This window comes from Bos javanicus, chromosome 6 (genome assembly GCF_032452875.1).
Source record: "Bos javanicus breed banteng chromosome 6, ARS-OSU_banteng_1.0, whole genome shotgun sequence".
Classification (NCBI taxonomy): domain Eukaryota; kingdom Metazoa; phylum Chordata; class Mammalia; order Artiodactyla; family Bovidae; genus Bos; species Bos javanicus.
Window position 1 is genome coordinate 37,583,508 of NC_083873.1, and position 16,217 is coordinate 37,599,724.

At 39.4% G+C, this 16,217-nt stretch overlaps 2 protein-coding genes across 4 annotated transcripts in view; one reads left to right on the forward strand and one right to left on the reverse strand.

Annotated features, from left to right (window-relative positions):
- FAM184B (family with sequence similarity 184 member B) overlaps positions 1 to 859 on the reverse strand; it is a 120,540-nt gene extending 119,681 nt beyond the window's left edge. For all 3 annotated transcript variants that reach the window (XM_061419754.1, XM_061419753.1, XM_061419755.1), the window contains exon 1: positions 93 to 859. In XM_061419754.1, the coding sequence (XP_061275738.1) occupies positions 93 to 239 (147 nt within the window). In that variant the 5' untranslated portion in view covers positions 240 to 859. The remainder of the gene's footprint in view (positions 1 to 92) is intronic.
- Positions 860 to 947: 88 nt separating this feature from the next.
- Positions 948 to 16,217, forward strand: part of NCAPG (non-SMC condensin I complex subunit G) — a 76,926-nt gene continuing 61,656 nt past the window's right edge. Inside the window, exon 1 of the mRNA XM_061419757.1 lies at positions 948 to 1,128. The gene's annotated coding sequence lies outside the window, so the exon portion shown is untranslated. The remainder of the gene's footprint in view (positions 1,129 to 16,217) is intronic.

Consider the following 16,217-nt stretch of genomic DNA (forward strand, 5'->3'; position numbering starts at 1 on the left):
TGCATGGGCCTCCCTTGGGTGCGTCCGCACTCCCTTCCCTGCCCCCGGCGCCCCGGGCGCGTATCTCGCCAGCTCGCAGCGCCTCATCTTACCTTGGTGAGCTGGGCGATCTTCTTGCACATTTTCACGTGCATCTCAGGATCACAGTCCATTCTCCAGCCGGCGCCACCGCGGGCATCGGCTTTGGAGCCCGGGCAATTGCCGGGAGCGTGAATTTTGCTGTTCAGGGCAGAAGCCATCGCTGAAACGCGACCGGCACTCAAAAGGCTTTTGCTGGCTCGGGTTCTCGCAGCCCACGATGTGCACGTGCTTGTGCGCGCGGGCGTGTGAGCTTGTGGGTTTTCTCCGGAGAGGTGGCACTGCAGTCCCGCCGCCTGCACCGCCACCTGGCTCTTGCTCCCCCTGGGTGTCCTCCTCCCCGCTGTTCGCGCGTCCACCCTGTCTGCCCCCGCGCTCTCGCTCGCTCGCTGGCTCTCCGGGCACCCGCACCCTGAGGAGAGGCGCCGAGGACCCGCACGTGCGGCTCGTGATTCGCTAGCCGCTCCCGGGCCGGTGCGGGTCTAGCCTGCAATAAGCTTTCGAGATGAAGAGTTGCTGGCCTCTAAGAGGTTTTCGTTGGCCGGGCGCCGCGCTCTGGGACACGTGGGTGCAGCCAGGCTCCGGACTCAGTGGCAACGGCCCCCGCCCGTGGTAGGCATCCCAGGCCAAACAAGAAGAGCCGGCTTCAGCCTCGGGCACCTGGGGGCGTTTGATCTGGGGAGGGGGACCCTGGCGAAGTGCTGTGGGCGAACGGGTGGCGAGGGACGGGGCACATTGACGGGTGCCCTCAGCCAGCTACTCCGGAGCCTCCGATCTCGGCGCTGAGGGCGGAGGTTGGGAGGTGGGGGGTGGGCGGGGGCAGGATGCCGAAAGGGGCGGGGTGGGGAAAGCAAATTGCGGCGACGCGAGGAGATGGCGGGACCCGGGCAAACGATTTGGGCCCCTGTCTAGGCTGAGGGTGGGAGCCTCCCTTCTCCCATTTTAAGGAGGAGCGAGGATGTTGCGGGAGAATTGCCGGAGATTTACCAAAGGGAAGAAGCCAAGGGGCTGCGGAGAAGCTGGTGACGGAAATCTGGACAAGAAATCTGGGTATGTAGCAAGGGACTCTGTGGTGTAGGGGGTAGAGGAAAAGTCAAAGACAGGGGTAGACAGGATGATAGCAGGTGTGGGAAAGGAAGCAAAGAGGAATGGAGTAGTAATTGGGTAACAGATGGAGCTGAAAGTCTAAATAAACAGTTCCTAGGGAAAGTGAAATGATTCATCCACACACGTGGCCACCCTCCTCCCGGAACCAGAATCCTGTCGTCTTTCGCTTACCATACAAGTGTGTTGTATCAGCAACCGAATATCATAAGCCACAAAGCCACTGACGATGTAATTTTCCACAGAGGTAAACAACTTTTGATAAAGTTCTGATCAAAAAGGCTATTTAGACCACCCCCTCCCCAGTTCAAATAGAAAACAGAATGCCTGAAAATCAGAATCTCTACCAGGAAGCTAATGTAGACTCTTAGTCCTATCTTAAATACCAGAGTCAAAAATCTCTGGAGATGAGGGTCCAGAGCCCACATTTTAAGTGACCTTCCTACCTAATTCCATATTGAGAGTATTTTCTGCAGGGTTTTAATACATGCTGAAATTTACAGGAATTCAACCACTTTGTTATTTCTAAGACACAACTTAATTCTAAGTTCCTTACTCTCACCCTATTACTTTACAGTAGGCATGGCCAACCTGGGTTTTGGTTCCTAGTTTACCATCTAGGTTCCCTCTGCAGGACAACCACCCCTTCCCCAATTCAGTTAGAAAACAGAATGCCTGAATCAGAATCTCTACCTGGAGGCTGATGTAGACTCTTAGATTACAGAGTCAGTATCTCTGAAGATGAGGCTTCAGAATCCACATTTTAAGTGAGCTTCCTACCTAATTCCATATTTAGAGTATTTTCTGCAGGGTTTTAATACATACTAAAATTTACAGGAATTCAACCACTTTGTAAACTAGAGGAAAAATACCCATTTTGATCAGAACTTTATCAAAAGTTATTTACTTTTGTGGAAAATTACATCATCAATGGTTTTGTGGCTCATGGTAGTTGGTTGTTGATACAACACACTGGTAGGGTTTCCCAGGTGGCTCAGTGGTAAAAAATCCACCTGCCAATGCAGGACATGCAAGAGACACAGGTTCAATCCCTGGGTCGGGATGATCCCCTGAAATAGGAAATGGCAACCCACTCCAGTATTCTTACCTGGAGAATGCTATAGACAGAGAAGCCTGGTGGGCTACAGTCCATGGCATCACAAAGAGTCAGACACAACTGTGCAAATGAGCATGCACACACAACACACTTGTAATGTAACTGCCACATTCATGATGAATTAGCCAATATGTGCAAGCATCTGAGTACTACATTATGTCATAAAGTTCATCAAGCCAGAGCATTTCTATATTGAAATACATATTATTTAATTATTTTGCTTTCCTTTTATTATACTGATAATATTTAAAATGTGTTTACTAACTTGAAAAATTGTCTATGACTTTCAAGATAATAACATGAATGTTACAGAAAAGATGATACTGGGTGTGAAGAGGATTGAGAAACACTGCTCACAATGATCTTATACAGACTACAGTTTAGTAATACTCCTTTCTAATTCCAAGTTTTAGTTATTTAATAATGATCTTATTAAGTCTGGGGTATATTATACTTTCAACTTTATAGTGGGAGACAGTGGGGAAAGCAGATTCCCTTATCAGGCTTTGTTGGATTGCAATTAAGGTACCATGAGCTCGTCTGTCTTGGAAAGAGTCCTTTGCAGTTTGTGGAGGTTTTCTAGCACCGTGACTAGTAGGTCTTTTCACACTATCAGGAATCACATAGAGGGCAGAAGAGGATTAAGTGCTTTGTCTAATACAAGGCATTTATTAGTCCACTAATGTGATCTTGGCATTGCACTCTGCTCTTTGCACATGTTTTCACCCCTACTAAGGCACTTATTATCTGCATTCTACAGTCTAGAAAATTGAAGCTAAGGGAGGCTAAGTACCCAATTGTATACAGCTAGTAAATGGATCTGGGCTTCCCTGGTGGCTCAGACAGTAAAGACTCTGTCTGCAATGCAGGAAACCCGGGTTTGATCCCTGGGTTGGGAAGATCCCCTGGAGAAGGAAATGGCAATCCACTCCAGTATTCTTGCCTGGAAAATCTCGTGGACAGAGGAGCATGGCAGGCCCCAGTCCATGGGGTCGCAAAGAGTCAGACCCCAGTGAATATTCCTCCCTAGAAACACAGATAAAGAACATAGCTCTTAGCAAGCCGTTAACCAGGCATACTTGCTTCTGCACATTTCTAACAGAGCAAGCACGTATTGACTCTAGGAATCCCCCATCCTGCTGAGCCCCTCTTTCAACTTCAACTTCGGTTCTTATAACTGCATGTTCAGAAGTCAAGATTGCTTCAGCAGACAGGACAAGACTGCATAACCCAGGATTCAGGTGGTGTGGTCCTCCTACCTCCCTGGCACTGTATTCTAAATGTCTTAATCTTCACTAATTGACTTCTGTTTAAAAGTGGTTCAATAAATTATGGGATTTGAGCATCTTAATTTGAGTTGTAAGGATTTCCTGTCCATGACATGTAGGATAGAGTACCTGAATGGTAATTTAGTGTCTGAATAGAGTGCCAAAATGGTAATTTGGAGGTTACCATTGCATCAGGAAAACTTTCTAAACGACATTATACATGGATCTTTGCACAGATGTGCAAGTAATTCCATAGGAGTAATTCCTGGGAAAACCTGACTTTAAAGAGTAAGCAAATTTTAAGTCTTGATGTATTTTCTTATACTGTTCTTCAGAATAGTTATTCCAAATTACACTCATTAATAGTGTACAACAATGTGTGTTTCCCATACTCGTACCAACAGTGTTGCTAGTGATCTTGAAATATCTTCTGATTTAAAAGGTGAAGTGTGTCTCCCCTCACCATTTGTTTGATTACTTGTATTTTACTAGTAAAATAAAATCAAAATTAGGGTTGGTGAAACATTTCTACAAATTGATTGGTTGTTGGAATTTAACATTATTATTTTTTGAATTAAACTTTTTGTGCACTTGCTTTTGCCTGGCTTTCTTCCACATGTTGAAGTAACTTTCTAGACCAAGATGGAATTGCTACTTTGCAGGGTACCACATAAGCAAACCAAAACTTAGATAACTTCTGTGTCTCTGTAATGCTCTGCATGACCAGAAACATAGTATATGTATCTCTGGGCCATCTGAGCCACCAAGGAAGCCTGCTCTCCACTTAATGGAAACAAACAAAAAAAATTTTTTTAACTGAATTAATTGTTGGTAATAGGGATGACCTATGGTTGAATTTTTCAACCTAACCAAATCATTTTTCAATTTCCCATGCTGGAATTGACCACTGTCTTTGTTTTGTTTTTTGTTTATTCTGTAAGGTCATCTTTGGTGTCTCTGCAATACAAATCAAAGTATCACCTAGAATATGCACATGGGATTTAGAACTTTTCAAATTTTGGTAAACATAAAAGTCATCTTGATCTTGATAAAAATGAATAATTCTGACTCCCTACGTTAGAAATTTTCATTCAGGTTTCAGTAAGGCATCTTAAACAATCATTTCAGTGATGCTGGTATGGATGGTACCGGGCCCCACTTGAAGAATTGCTTTAATGTCCTAAACAAGTCTTAATAGTTCCATTTATGTCATCTTGCTTTACAATGTCCTCCGCATCCTTTCTCCTATTCACATCCTATTAGCCTTCAAGTCTCAGCTCAGGCTGAGCTCTGAGGGAGTTCTGACCAGGTGAGTCAGGTCAGAGATGCTCTCTCAGAGCTCTCATGGCAGTCAGTGCACAGCAAATGTCTCTAAAGTTTGATTCCACAGCCTATCAGTAGAAACTTTTTGAGCATCCATTCCTAATAATGTATTTCTTAACCTATGATTCAGTATTGTTCTGTACTAATATTTTATATATGCTATTAAAATACACACAAAAGAGACTGCTAATGGATGAATTAAAGAAAATATGACAAATTATTATTAGACAAAAATTTTGGTATATTTTATTAATATATTATAATATTACAGTATTTTAGATGAAGCAATTGAATTGAATATGCTTCAACATTTTACAAAATTTTGATTTTATTATTTTGTTTAGTTGCTAAATTGTGTTTGAATCTTTTTTGACCCCAGGGACTGTAGCCTAGTAGGATACTCCGTCCATGGGATTTCCCAGGCAAGAATACTGGAGTGGTTGCCATTTCCTTCTCCATTATCATTTTAGGCTATTGTAATTCTGATGTAATTCTAAGTTCAGTTTCAACATTGATTTTAATAGCTGCTATAACTGAAAACATATGAAACTTCACAGGTTCAATGGAAGGATATCATTAAAGGTATTTACTAAATTATGGTTATCAATTTTTCAATCCCACACACCAATATTCATAAAGGATTTTGCTGAAATTTTGTTGAAATTTAGTAAAGTTATTTATTCCCTGATCAATTATCACAAGCTAATCATAAAATTTTGCATTTATTAAAAATGTATTTTAAAATAGGTAATGTATCCATATGGTACCATATTCAAGAGTGAAAGATGAAAAGCCTTACTTCCACCTCTGTTTCTAGTGACTGGTTCCACTCCTGGAGAAGCAACAAATTCTATTCCTATATGAGCATAAAAAGCATGTATATATTTGAATTCCTGACACCTTTTACACTTACTATCATATTGAATGAGGAATTCCTACATCATATCCCTTCTACATTCCTTAGTCTTATTTTATCAGAATTTGAATAGTATTCACTTAATATAATAACTATATAAATATGGTTCATGGACTAAAGTGTGCTCAAACTTATTCCTACTTTTCTTATACAATCATTCTTTTTTGTCTTCATATTCTTCCTTTTTTATTCACGAACTGTTAGGGATAGATTTAAGTTTGTATTGGTCTCAATATTTAGCCAGATTTGCTCTTCGGCATTTGCCTTGCCCTTTGGGAGACAGAATAGCTGACAACTTCTTTCAATATGATTTTTGGCAACTCTGAAATTATACTAGATCAATGATAATGGTTCTTTTTCCAGATGAACATCAACCTATTCAGATTAACAACATCTGTATTATTAATAAGGCAAGTGTATTAGTTATGGTAATGTTAATTGCTAAAATAAACACACCCCACATCTCAGAAGCTTAACCCAGTAAAGTTTATTTTTGGCTCACATGAAAGTCTGAGTTACTTGTCTTTGGACCCTTTTCCTATCTAAAGTGAATCAGAGGTTGGCTCTGTTTGTGTTCCAAGATCCTCCAGAACCCAGGACCACATAGTCATCTGCCTCTAGCCAGTAAAACGCAAAAAGAACAGAGAAGGTATATCAACTACTAAAATACCTTTGGATCCTAGAATTGACATGCCAACTCTGCTGTCATTCTATTGGCAAAAGCTAATTATAGGCAAGAACTGAATAAGATATAAAGGGGGCTGGAAATACAACTTCTGGCTGGGTAGCAATTTTTCATAAGAACTCTACACTGTGAAAAGTGATGTGATGTGAAAAGTGATACAACATGATGGACACAGAATCATCTATTACAAATAATTCAGACTTACTGTTAATATCTGAATATTCGCTTTCTAGTACAAGTAAACATTTAGGATATAAGTTGAAGTGAAAAACCACACTTGAATGTAAGCTGCGTGAAGGCAGAAATTCTTGATTGCTAAAACCAGTGATTAAAGAAATTCTTGGCCCTCTGTAGGTGCTCAAAAAATATTTGCTGAAGGACCAACTGAATGAATGTATTTTATGTTCTGAAATTCTATTAATCTGCTAAGATATTAATGTGTATATATTGCAAAAGTAAAGTTATGAAAGTAATTGATTTGAAAACTATTAACTTTACATACAGAAACAGATATTGAGAACTTTCTGGTAGTTGAATAATAGGGAAACAGATGAACATGAATATTAGACTAGATAACGTCTAGATTACCTTAAATGTATAAAATGCATGTGTGCTATGCTGTGCTTAGTTGCTCAGTCATGTTTGACTCTTTGTGACCCCATGGACTGTAGCCTGCTGGACTCTCTGTCCATGGGGATTCTCCAGGCAAGAACACTGAAGTGGGTTGCCATGCCCTCTTCCAGGGGATCTTCCCAACCCAGGGACTGAACCCAGGTCTCCTGCATAAGACATTTAAAAACATTTAAATGACAGTACATGGCAGAATGGGCTTCCTAGGTGGCACTAGTGGTACAGAACCTGTCTGCTGACATAAGAGACAAGGTTTCAATCCCTGGGTGGGGAAGATCCCTGGAGGAGGGCATGCAACCCAGTCCAGTACTCTTGCCTGGAGAATCCCATGGACAGAAGAGCCTGGTGGGCTACAGTTCATAGGGTCGCAAAGAGTTGGACATGGATGAAGCAACTTAGCATGCATATACACACAGGGTAGAATAATAGACTCAACTGTTTGTAATTCCAATAGCTGTAGAACTGGTATACTAAAATTCACAATTTTAAACAAAGAAGCGTTATTAGATTTTAGTGATTTATACCATTTTAGATAATTAATTTTCAAGAAAAAGTCCAGTTTTGGAATTCTTCAGTCTTTTGAGGATAACTGAAAAACAGAATGTCAACTCTCCTACCTCAAATTTCATGAAAAGGACAAATTCCAAAGATATATAAACTACATCTGTGATAAATGACCATAATCTGGATTTCTGCTTGCTAAATTGCTTCAGTCATGTCTGAGTCTTTGCGACCCTATGGACTGTAGCCTGCCAGGCTCCTCTGTCCATGCGACTCTCCAGGCAAGAATGCTGCTGCAGTGGGTTGCCACGCCCTCCTCCAGGGGATCTTCTCAACCCAGGGATGGAACTCACTTCTCTTATGTCACCTGCATTGCACATTGGCGAGCAGGTTCCTTACCAGTAGCGCCACCTGGGAAATAATCTGGATTAAAAAAATTTAAAGAATGTGAAAAAAGGAAGAAAGTAATAGAGAAAAATAAGATACTTAAAATATTATTCCAAGTAATTAAATTTCAAAATAGTAATAGGAATATTTTAATAAAGACAATTCCTTTCTACCTCAGCTCATATGAAGAACTAACTTGAGATGGATCACAGACTTAGTGAAAGCTAAAACTGTAAGTCTTCAAAAAAAAAAAAAAAACCACAGAATAGCTTCAGAACATTCAGATTGGCAAAGGTTTGTTAAAGGCACTCACAATAATAGAAAAACAACCTGATAACTGGATTTTATAAAAATTGAAAATGTCTATTCATAATATACCACTAAGAAAGTAAAAAGAAAAGGCATAGACTGGCAAAAGATGTCTGTAAGACACACACATATATATCTGACAGACAAACCTTTATACAAAGGTTTGTATATATAAATATATACAAAATATATAAAGAACATATCCCTAATAAGAAGATAATTGCAGTATAATTTAGAAATGGGCAAAGACTTGAATACGTACTTTCAAAAGAGGTATCTGAATGGCTGATAAGCATATGAAAAGGTACTCAATACTGCAAATGGAGAAGGCAAGGGCACCCCACTCCAGTACTCTTGCCTGGAAAACCCCATGGGCGGAGGAGCCTGGTGGGCTGCAGTCCACGGGATCACTAAGAGTCAGACATGACCCAGTGACTTCACTTTCACTTTTCACGTTCATGCATTGGAGAAGGAAATGGCAACCCACTCCAGTGTTCTTGCCTGGAGAATCCCAGGGACGGAGGAGCCTGGTGGGCTGCCGTCTATGGGGTCGCACAGAGTCGGACACGACTGAAACGACTTAGCAGCAGCAGCAGCAGCAATACTGCAAATCATGGAAATGTAAATTAAAGTCACAATGAGATACTACTATACAATACCAGAATTGGTAAAATTAAGGATCAGATCAGATCAGTCGCTCAGTCGTGTCCAACTCTTTGCGACCCCATGAATCGCAGCACGACAGGCCTCCCTGTCCATCACCAACTCCTGGAGTTCACTCAGACTCACGTCCATCGAGTCAGTGATGCCATCCAGCCATCTCATCCTCTGTCGTCCCCTTCTCCTCTTGCCCCCAATCCCTCCCAGCATCAGAGTCTTTTCCAATGAGTCAACTCTTTGCATGAGGTGGCCAAAGTACTGGAGTTTCAGCTTTAGCATCATTCCTTCCAAAGAAATCCCAGGGCTGATCTCCTTCAGAATGGACTGGTTGGATCTCCTTGCAGTCCAAGGGACTCTCAAGAGTCTTCTCCAACACCACAGTTCAAAAGCATCAATTCTTCGGTGCTCAGCCTTCTTCACAGTCCAGACAATAATAAATGTTTGTAAGGATGTAAAAGTAATTGGAACTTTCATATATTGCTAATGAGAGCATAAAATGATACAATCACTTTGGAAAGTATTTGACAGTTTTACTCTATGACATAGCAGTTTGACTCCTAGGACCCAAGAGGAATGGGTGTGCATATACTCATAAAAAACACAGAAATGTATTTATTTCAGCTTTATCTGTAATAGCCACAAATGGGAAAGTACTCAAATCTCACCTAACAGATAATTGCATATGAATACAATGGGACAGTCTACAACAATTAAAAAAAAAAAGAACAGTGGATACATGCAAACACCTGGATGAATGGCTGATATTACATTGATGAAAGCATATAAGTGTAAAACAGCACATACTGGATGAGTCCATTTGCATAAGTTGAGAAAAAGCAAAACAAACTGATCTTTAGAAGACCTTCTGGGGCAGGTATAAATAGGGAAAAGGACACTAGGTAATCAGAAATTTTTTGGACTTTAATCTGAGTGTACACACCTTAATATGAGAGTATACACTATGTGAAAAATCAAGTACACTTGTGATTATTGCACTTCATGTCCTTCCCTGTACTTATGATTATCCCTTACTTAAAAAATAGAAAAGGCACATGAACAAATTGTCCTGGCGTGGTTTACTCAATAGATTTGATGACAGAGAAAAAACACATCACCACAGATAATCATTTGCAATTAGATCAAAATTTATTCTTAGTTATATAATACTAATGTAAACAAAGTACAGGAAAAAACCTCAATCATAATACACAGAAAAAAATCTAAAGCATTACATGGGAATAACTATATCTTGATAGCAAAAATAGTACAGAAGATGAAAAATAGTATGTAATTTCAAAATATTTTTAAAGAAGTAAATTATTCCTTATGCTTTTGAGTCTACAGAGGCTAAAATTTAAACAAAAATTTTGTTGAAATTATTGCTATATATTATGCATTATTTCTTTAAATAAAAAAATTTGAGATTTGTCTAAGCGAGGGGCATAGTTCCTTTCACAAGACAAGTTATTGAAAACAATTTTTCTTTCTGGAAAAATCTTCTGCAGGGCACATCTTTTTGAAGGTGAGCACCTATTGCAATTGTGGAGTATGATGCCTGAAGGAGCAATCTAATCACTGACAATGCTACAATTCTCCTGTGTCTTTAATGTCAAACTTCTAAAATCTGACTATCAACACTGTAATGATTACATTTTGAGAAATAAAGTTTCAATTTATTTTTTTGATACAGAAACACTTATTCAAAAATGTGTATTTGGTGTACTTCTAATACACTTCTAATGTGTATTTGGTGTACTTCATGTCCGACTCCTAATTGCCTCCTTTTATCATTATTCTCACTACCCTTGTGCTTATCTTTTTATACTTTCTCTTGTCTTAACCTCTGTTGCACTTCTTTTTATACTTTCCATGTACTCAAACACTTTGTTCCAGTTTCCTAGGGACCTACTTCCTCAAACCCCCATCCTACTTACTTGACACAGTAGTCATCGTGGGACTTTCATTGCATTCCTTTGTCAGATCTTATATTTTCAGGATCCCATGCTTTCTTACTTAAGATTACTCCTTTGTTTTGATGAAGCACATCCTCCAGTAGCCTCCTAAGAAAGGGTACATGGTAAGATACAATTTTGAGACCATGCCAGTCTAACATTTATTTTAGCCCCATACTTGATTGGACTGTCTATAATTCTAGACAGAATACTAGATTGGAAATAATTTTTTCTCTTCGATTTGAAGACCCTGCATTTATAGTCTTCTAGCATCTTCTAGTGTTGCTATCAAAAAGTCAAAACGCCATTCTGAAAACATCCTTTTATGTAACTCTTGTTATCCCCCTGTGGAAACTTCAAGGATCTTAACAACTGGCATCCTGAACTATTATCATATGACTTTGCATGTGTGTGTGGGTGATTCATTGTACCATGCGCTCAGTGGATCGTTTTATTAGTAAGAGCCCCATGTCCTACATGTTGGGGAGATATTCTTTTTTATTATCACTTCTTTTCTCTGTTCTCTCCTTTTTGAGATCTTATTAATCAGATGTTGTGCCCCATTCTGATCTAATTTTTTGGTTCTTTGCTATTTTTACCTCTGCTTTTTTGTACTATTTTCTGAAATTTCTTCAACTTATCCCCCAACACATTTCATATTTAATTTTGGCTCTCCTATTTTTCTAATACTTTTTTCTGATTGTTCATCTTTTATAGCACTGTGTTAATTTTCATGGATGCAATATATGCTGTTTCTGAGATTACAGCATCTTGGGGACTTTATGTTTTCTGCTTTCTTTTCTTTTCCAGGTACTTTTGTTTTGGTCTTCATCTTTCATTGTTGAAATTATTTCTGTATATATAGTGATTCTTGGCTATCAGCTTAGCATTCTTTCTTTTTTTATATACTGGAAAAATTTTATTTTTAGTTGAACAACACTGACCACATTTTCTTTTCCGGAGTATTGCTTTGTCCACTATGGTTTAGTGCCTCCACACAAAAGTTTTAAGTTCAGCTTGAACTTCTTCCCCTTATTTTTGGTTTGTTTTGATTATCTTATATACTTACTAGAAGTTAACCAAATATATATTAATACCAGTAGCTTAGCATTATTTCAAGGGACTGAAAGTCATGTATGAATGAGTAGGGTTGTGAACTCTGAGCTTCACTGTAACAAATAATCAAGTGGCAAGCTGTTTTTTAAAACTGTTCATCTCTCCAGAAGGGCTGGGATGCCGTGTGTATAAGCCCAGCTGCCACATTCTGTAGTAAGGTGGTGAAAGAGCACTGAAGGCTTATAATGTTCAGAACGCTGATCTCTCAATCATCCTGTTTTCAGTGTGATACCTCACTACCACCACCATTCTCCCCCCAGATCCCAGCTCTAATCTGTTTGGTTTAATTTCTCCAGAGAATAAGTCTTCAGCCTTCTGCTAGAAAAAGAGAAAGCTGCTTGGCTACAAAGGGAGAACAAAAATAGACTTTCAAATAATCCCCTTGTTTTCAACTTTGGTCCTCAACCTCACCTTTCAGGGCACCTAGTGACTCCAAATCCTTGACTCTTTTCGGGGTTCTGGAAGAAAAAGATAGGTGTTCCATATTTGTGGATCTTTTCTGAGATGAGGAGTTGCTGTGAGAATTGTGCTACCCATCAAGTGTTTAAAAAAAAAAGTAGTGCACTTAATCTTTCCCTTCATGGTAAAAGAGAATGAGAAAGTAATTGTTAAGTCACACAAACAAAAAACAACAGACAACCCCTAAACTACCGATTATCTAGACATTATTTCGAACATTTGTACATCTGGAAATGTTTTAATGGCTATGTGAGAATTTTAGCCAAAGACAATGTGTCTTCTATTAAAAACTCTCATATCTGCAGCTAGGCTTCCTCTTTTATCTCTTAACAATAAACTTTGGGTCAACTATGTGTTAGCCTCCCTCTTCCCTTATCAAGTATTAGCAGGTAAAAAAACAGTACATAATGGAAAGAACCAGTGTGTTTCCTGGGAACAAATACATGACTACAATCCAAACTTAATCAGTGTTACTAACACATTTATAGGGTTGCCAGATAAAATATGGGATGCCACATAAATGTGAATTTCAGATAACTAATTGTTTTTCTAAAATAAGTATGACCCCTATTTCTTTTTTCTGAAATTCAAATTTATTTTGGCATCCTGTATTTTTATTTGCTAAGACTGGCAATCCAAGATATTTAAAGAAAGAATATAAGTAGAAAATGACCACCATAGAAAAGCTGGATATAAAGAAGGAAACTGGGGATCTGGACCAAAACTATTCAAGCCACCGGGAAAAATCTACATTACTGGGACTTCCCTGCTGGTCCAGTGGTTAAGAATCTGCCTTGCAATGCAGGGAACAAAGGTTCGACCCCTGGTGTGGGAAGTAAGATCCCACATGCCATGGAGAAACTAAGCCTGTGCACTGTTATTACTGAGCCTGCATGCCACAAGAAAAGATCCCACATGACACACTAAATATCCTGAATGCAGCAACTAAGACCCGATGCGGGCAAATAATATTTTAAAAATCTACATTACTACCAAGCTGGTAGCCATGGGCAACCCCATACATACCCACTTTGCAATATAGACTGCCTTGGCTGTGACAAAAATTAATGCTTTCAATTACTATAGGAACTCGGATTATCTAGGTAGCATGGTTAGCCCCTTAATCGTGTCACTAGAGCTCTCCTTCTATCAAGCCAGTCTGGTTCCTCAGGGTATCATCACAAAGCCAATCAAGTCTTTTCTGATGGAAGATGGCCATACTCTTGGACTGTTTCAATTATTTGTGTATCTCTCAAATGAAATTCCCCCAATCAGACCACTGCCTAGATGATACACAGCAAGACATTAGCTGATGTCCTGGTGTCAGGTCTCATAAGCTGACACCATGGTGGAAGAGTAGCATGAAACGTGGGTTTAGTAGTTAACCCAAATATAATAGCTTCCCCCTAACTAAAATGTTATCAGCTCTTTAATTTATAAGCTGCAACTCATTTTAAGATGCCATCTGGTTTCTGTTGATACCTAATTTGATACCACACCAGCTCAGTTTCTGTGTATACTAGGAACTCAGTTAACAACCTTGTTAGGCTGACTGGGATCCTATCTCCTTGATGAATACTGGTTATGTCCTACTCTAGGAAACAGAGCATAACTTTCCAAATATTTTCAAGAATTTTCATATCATGTTTCAGGTGCATATATTTTTTCCCAAATAAACTTCCTGAATTCCAGACAACTTACTGCTTTATGCTCCAACACTAAGCTGTTGTTAACATTTTATTTTTCTTGAGAGTTTGAATTGTTTATTGTATAATTTTATACACACTGTGTTTTAAGTGCATTATTAAATATTTAAACATTTTGTATGGGATTGGACAAGTCATTTAATTTTTCTCATCTTCAGATTTCTCATCTCTGGAAATTATCTCAAAGTATCTTTCCATAGTGTCATTTCAATGGGTGCTATAGGATTTAAAAAGAAGAAAATAAACATTTTATTAACATTCAAAATCATAGTTATGAATTTGGTAAATATTGCCTGGCTGTTGAAGGTCACTTCCAAATTTATGAGCTGGTGTTGATGAGAAGTTAGCAATGATCAACCACAGGCAGAAGCTGCAGGGGATGTGGGGAGAGGTTCTTCACAGTGGTCTATGCTCAACATGTAGGAAAAAAACAGGCAAAAGCCAGTCTTTAGGTTTTAGAGGAGGTAGAGGACTGGTTTTATCAATGCCCTTCTGCCTCAATTCTGATGCTCGTCGCTGTAGCCCTGTTCTGATTCAACCTAAGCCCTGAACATGGTTGATGAGATAGGGTAAGGTATCATTTTTGTATTTATGCATAATATTAAGGGGTTTTTACTTTAGTGACGATATGAGTAGAAAGGGAGAATTTTTATACTATGCCACAAAATAGTTCATTTTTGAATATTTTAGAATAATTAACAAAATTCTCTTGGAACTAAATGGATTATTTCATGTCATGTGTGGGCTGGAAAAAAGTGATTAAGTTCAGAATTGACATTTAAAATGAAATGTTTATTTCTAGTCCATCTGAGAGTGGGTCTTCACTGGCAATGTTAACATTTTAAACTGACTCCACAGTTTAGAAGCAACAAATCTAGTACTGTCTGCCTGCTACACTGTTATTTTAAATTATCATTATTATTTTTTATCTTGGACACACCCTGAAGCTTGTGGGATCTCAGTTCTCCAGGGATTGAGCCTGGGTCACAGCAGTGAAAGCACCAAATCCTAACCACCAGACTACCAGGGAACTCTACTATTATTTTTAAATCAAGTCTTCCTTTTCCGTACCTTATTGAAAATTCAGGGCTGGTCATAGCTCTTACAGCCAAGAAGAGCTGGGAAGATCACATCACTGTGACATTCCTTCCTTAGTCTTACTTACAAAAATTTTATAGAACATAATCCCACTGCTGCCACCAATAGAAACAGATTAGAAGACTGTATACAAGGATCAGACTCAAACATGTAGCCATTAACTACACTTGTTTCAAAACTGGCAAAGACACACCCACCATACTTTCCTTTAGTAACAGCCAAGTAGACACAATACCTGGTGGTTGGTGTCAGTTAGTGTAGCTCCTTCAATTCCCCTCCGTACAATGGATACTGCTCATTTGTAGACTTATATTAAGGCAGCGGCTTGTACAGAGTTGTCTCATGAAGTCTGAGAAGTCCAGACTTTTTGGGCCTTTACATATATACCTCAGTCATATGAGCAAAACACTTCGGGTCTTGATTTTTGTGTGCCACTGCCTTGTGAATTCAGTATATACAATTTAAATCTGTGTATAAGATACCTATTCATTTTATGTATTCCCTTATCTGACTACCTCTTGTTGGGTTTAATTGTTGGGGTGTGTTCTCCATGTGAATTTCCACTATGCTTAGATGGCTGTCTCATTTTCAAATAATTACTAGCCAGTGTAAGGAGTAAGCTTATTTACTGTGAGCCTGATTCTGCTGCTGCTGCTAAGTCACTTCAGTCGTGTCCAACTCTGTGCGACCCCATAAACGGCAGCCCAGGCTCCCCCATTCCTGGGATTCTCCAGGCAAGAACACTGGAGTGGGTTGCCATTTCCTTCTCCCATGCATGAAAGTGAAAATTGAAAGTGAAGTCGCTCAGTCGTGTCCGACTCTTAGCGACCCCATGGACTGCAGCCTACCGGGTTCCTCCATCCATGGGATTTTCCAGGCAAGAGTACTGGAGTGGGGTGGAGCCTGAC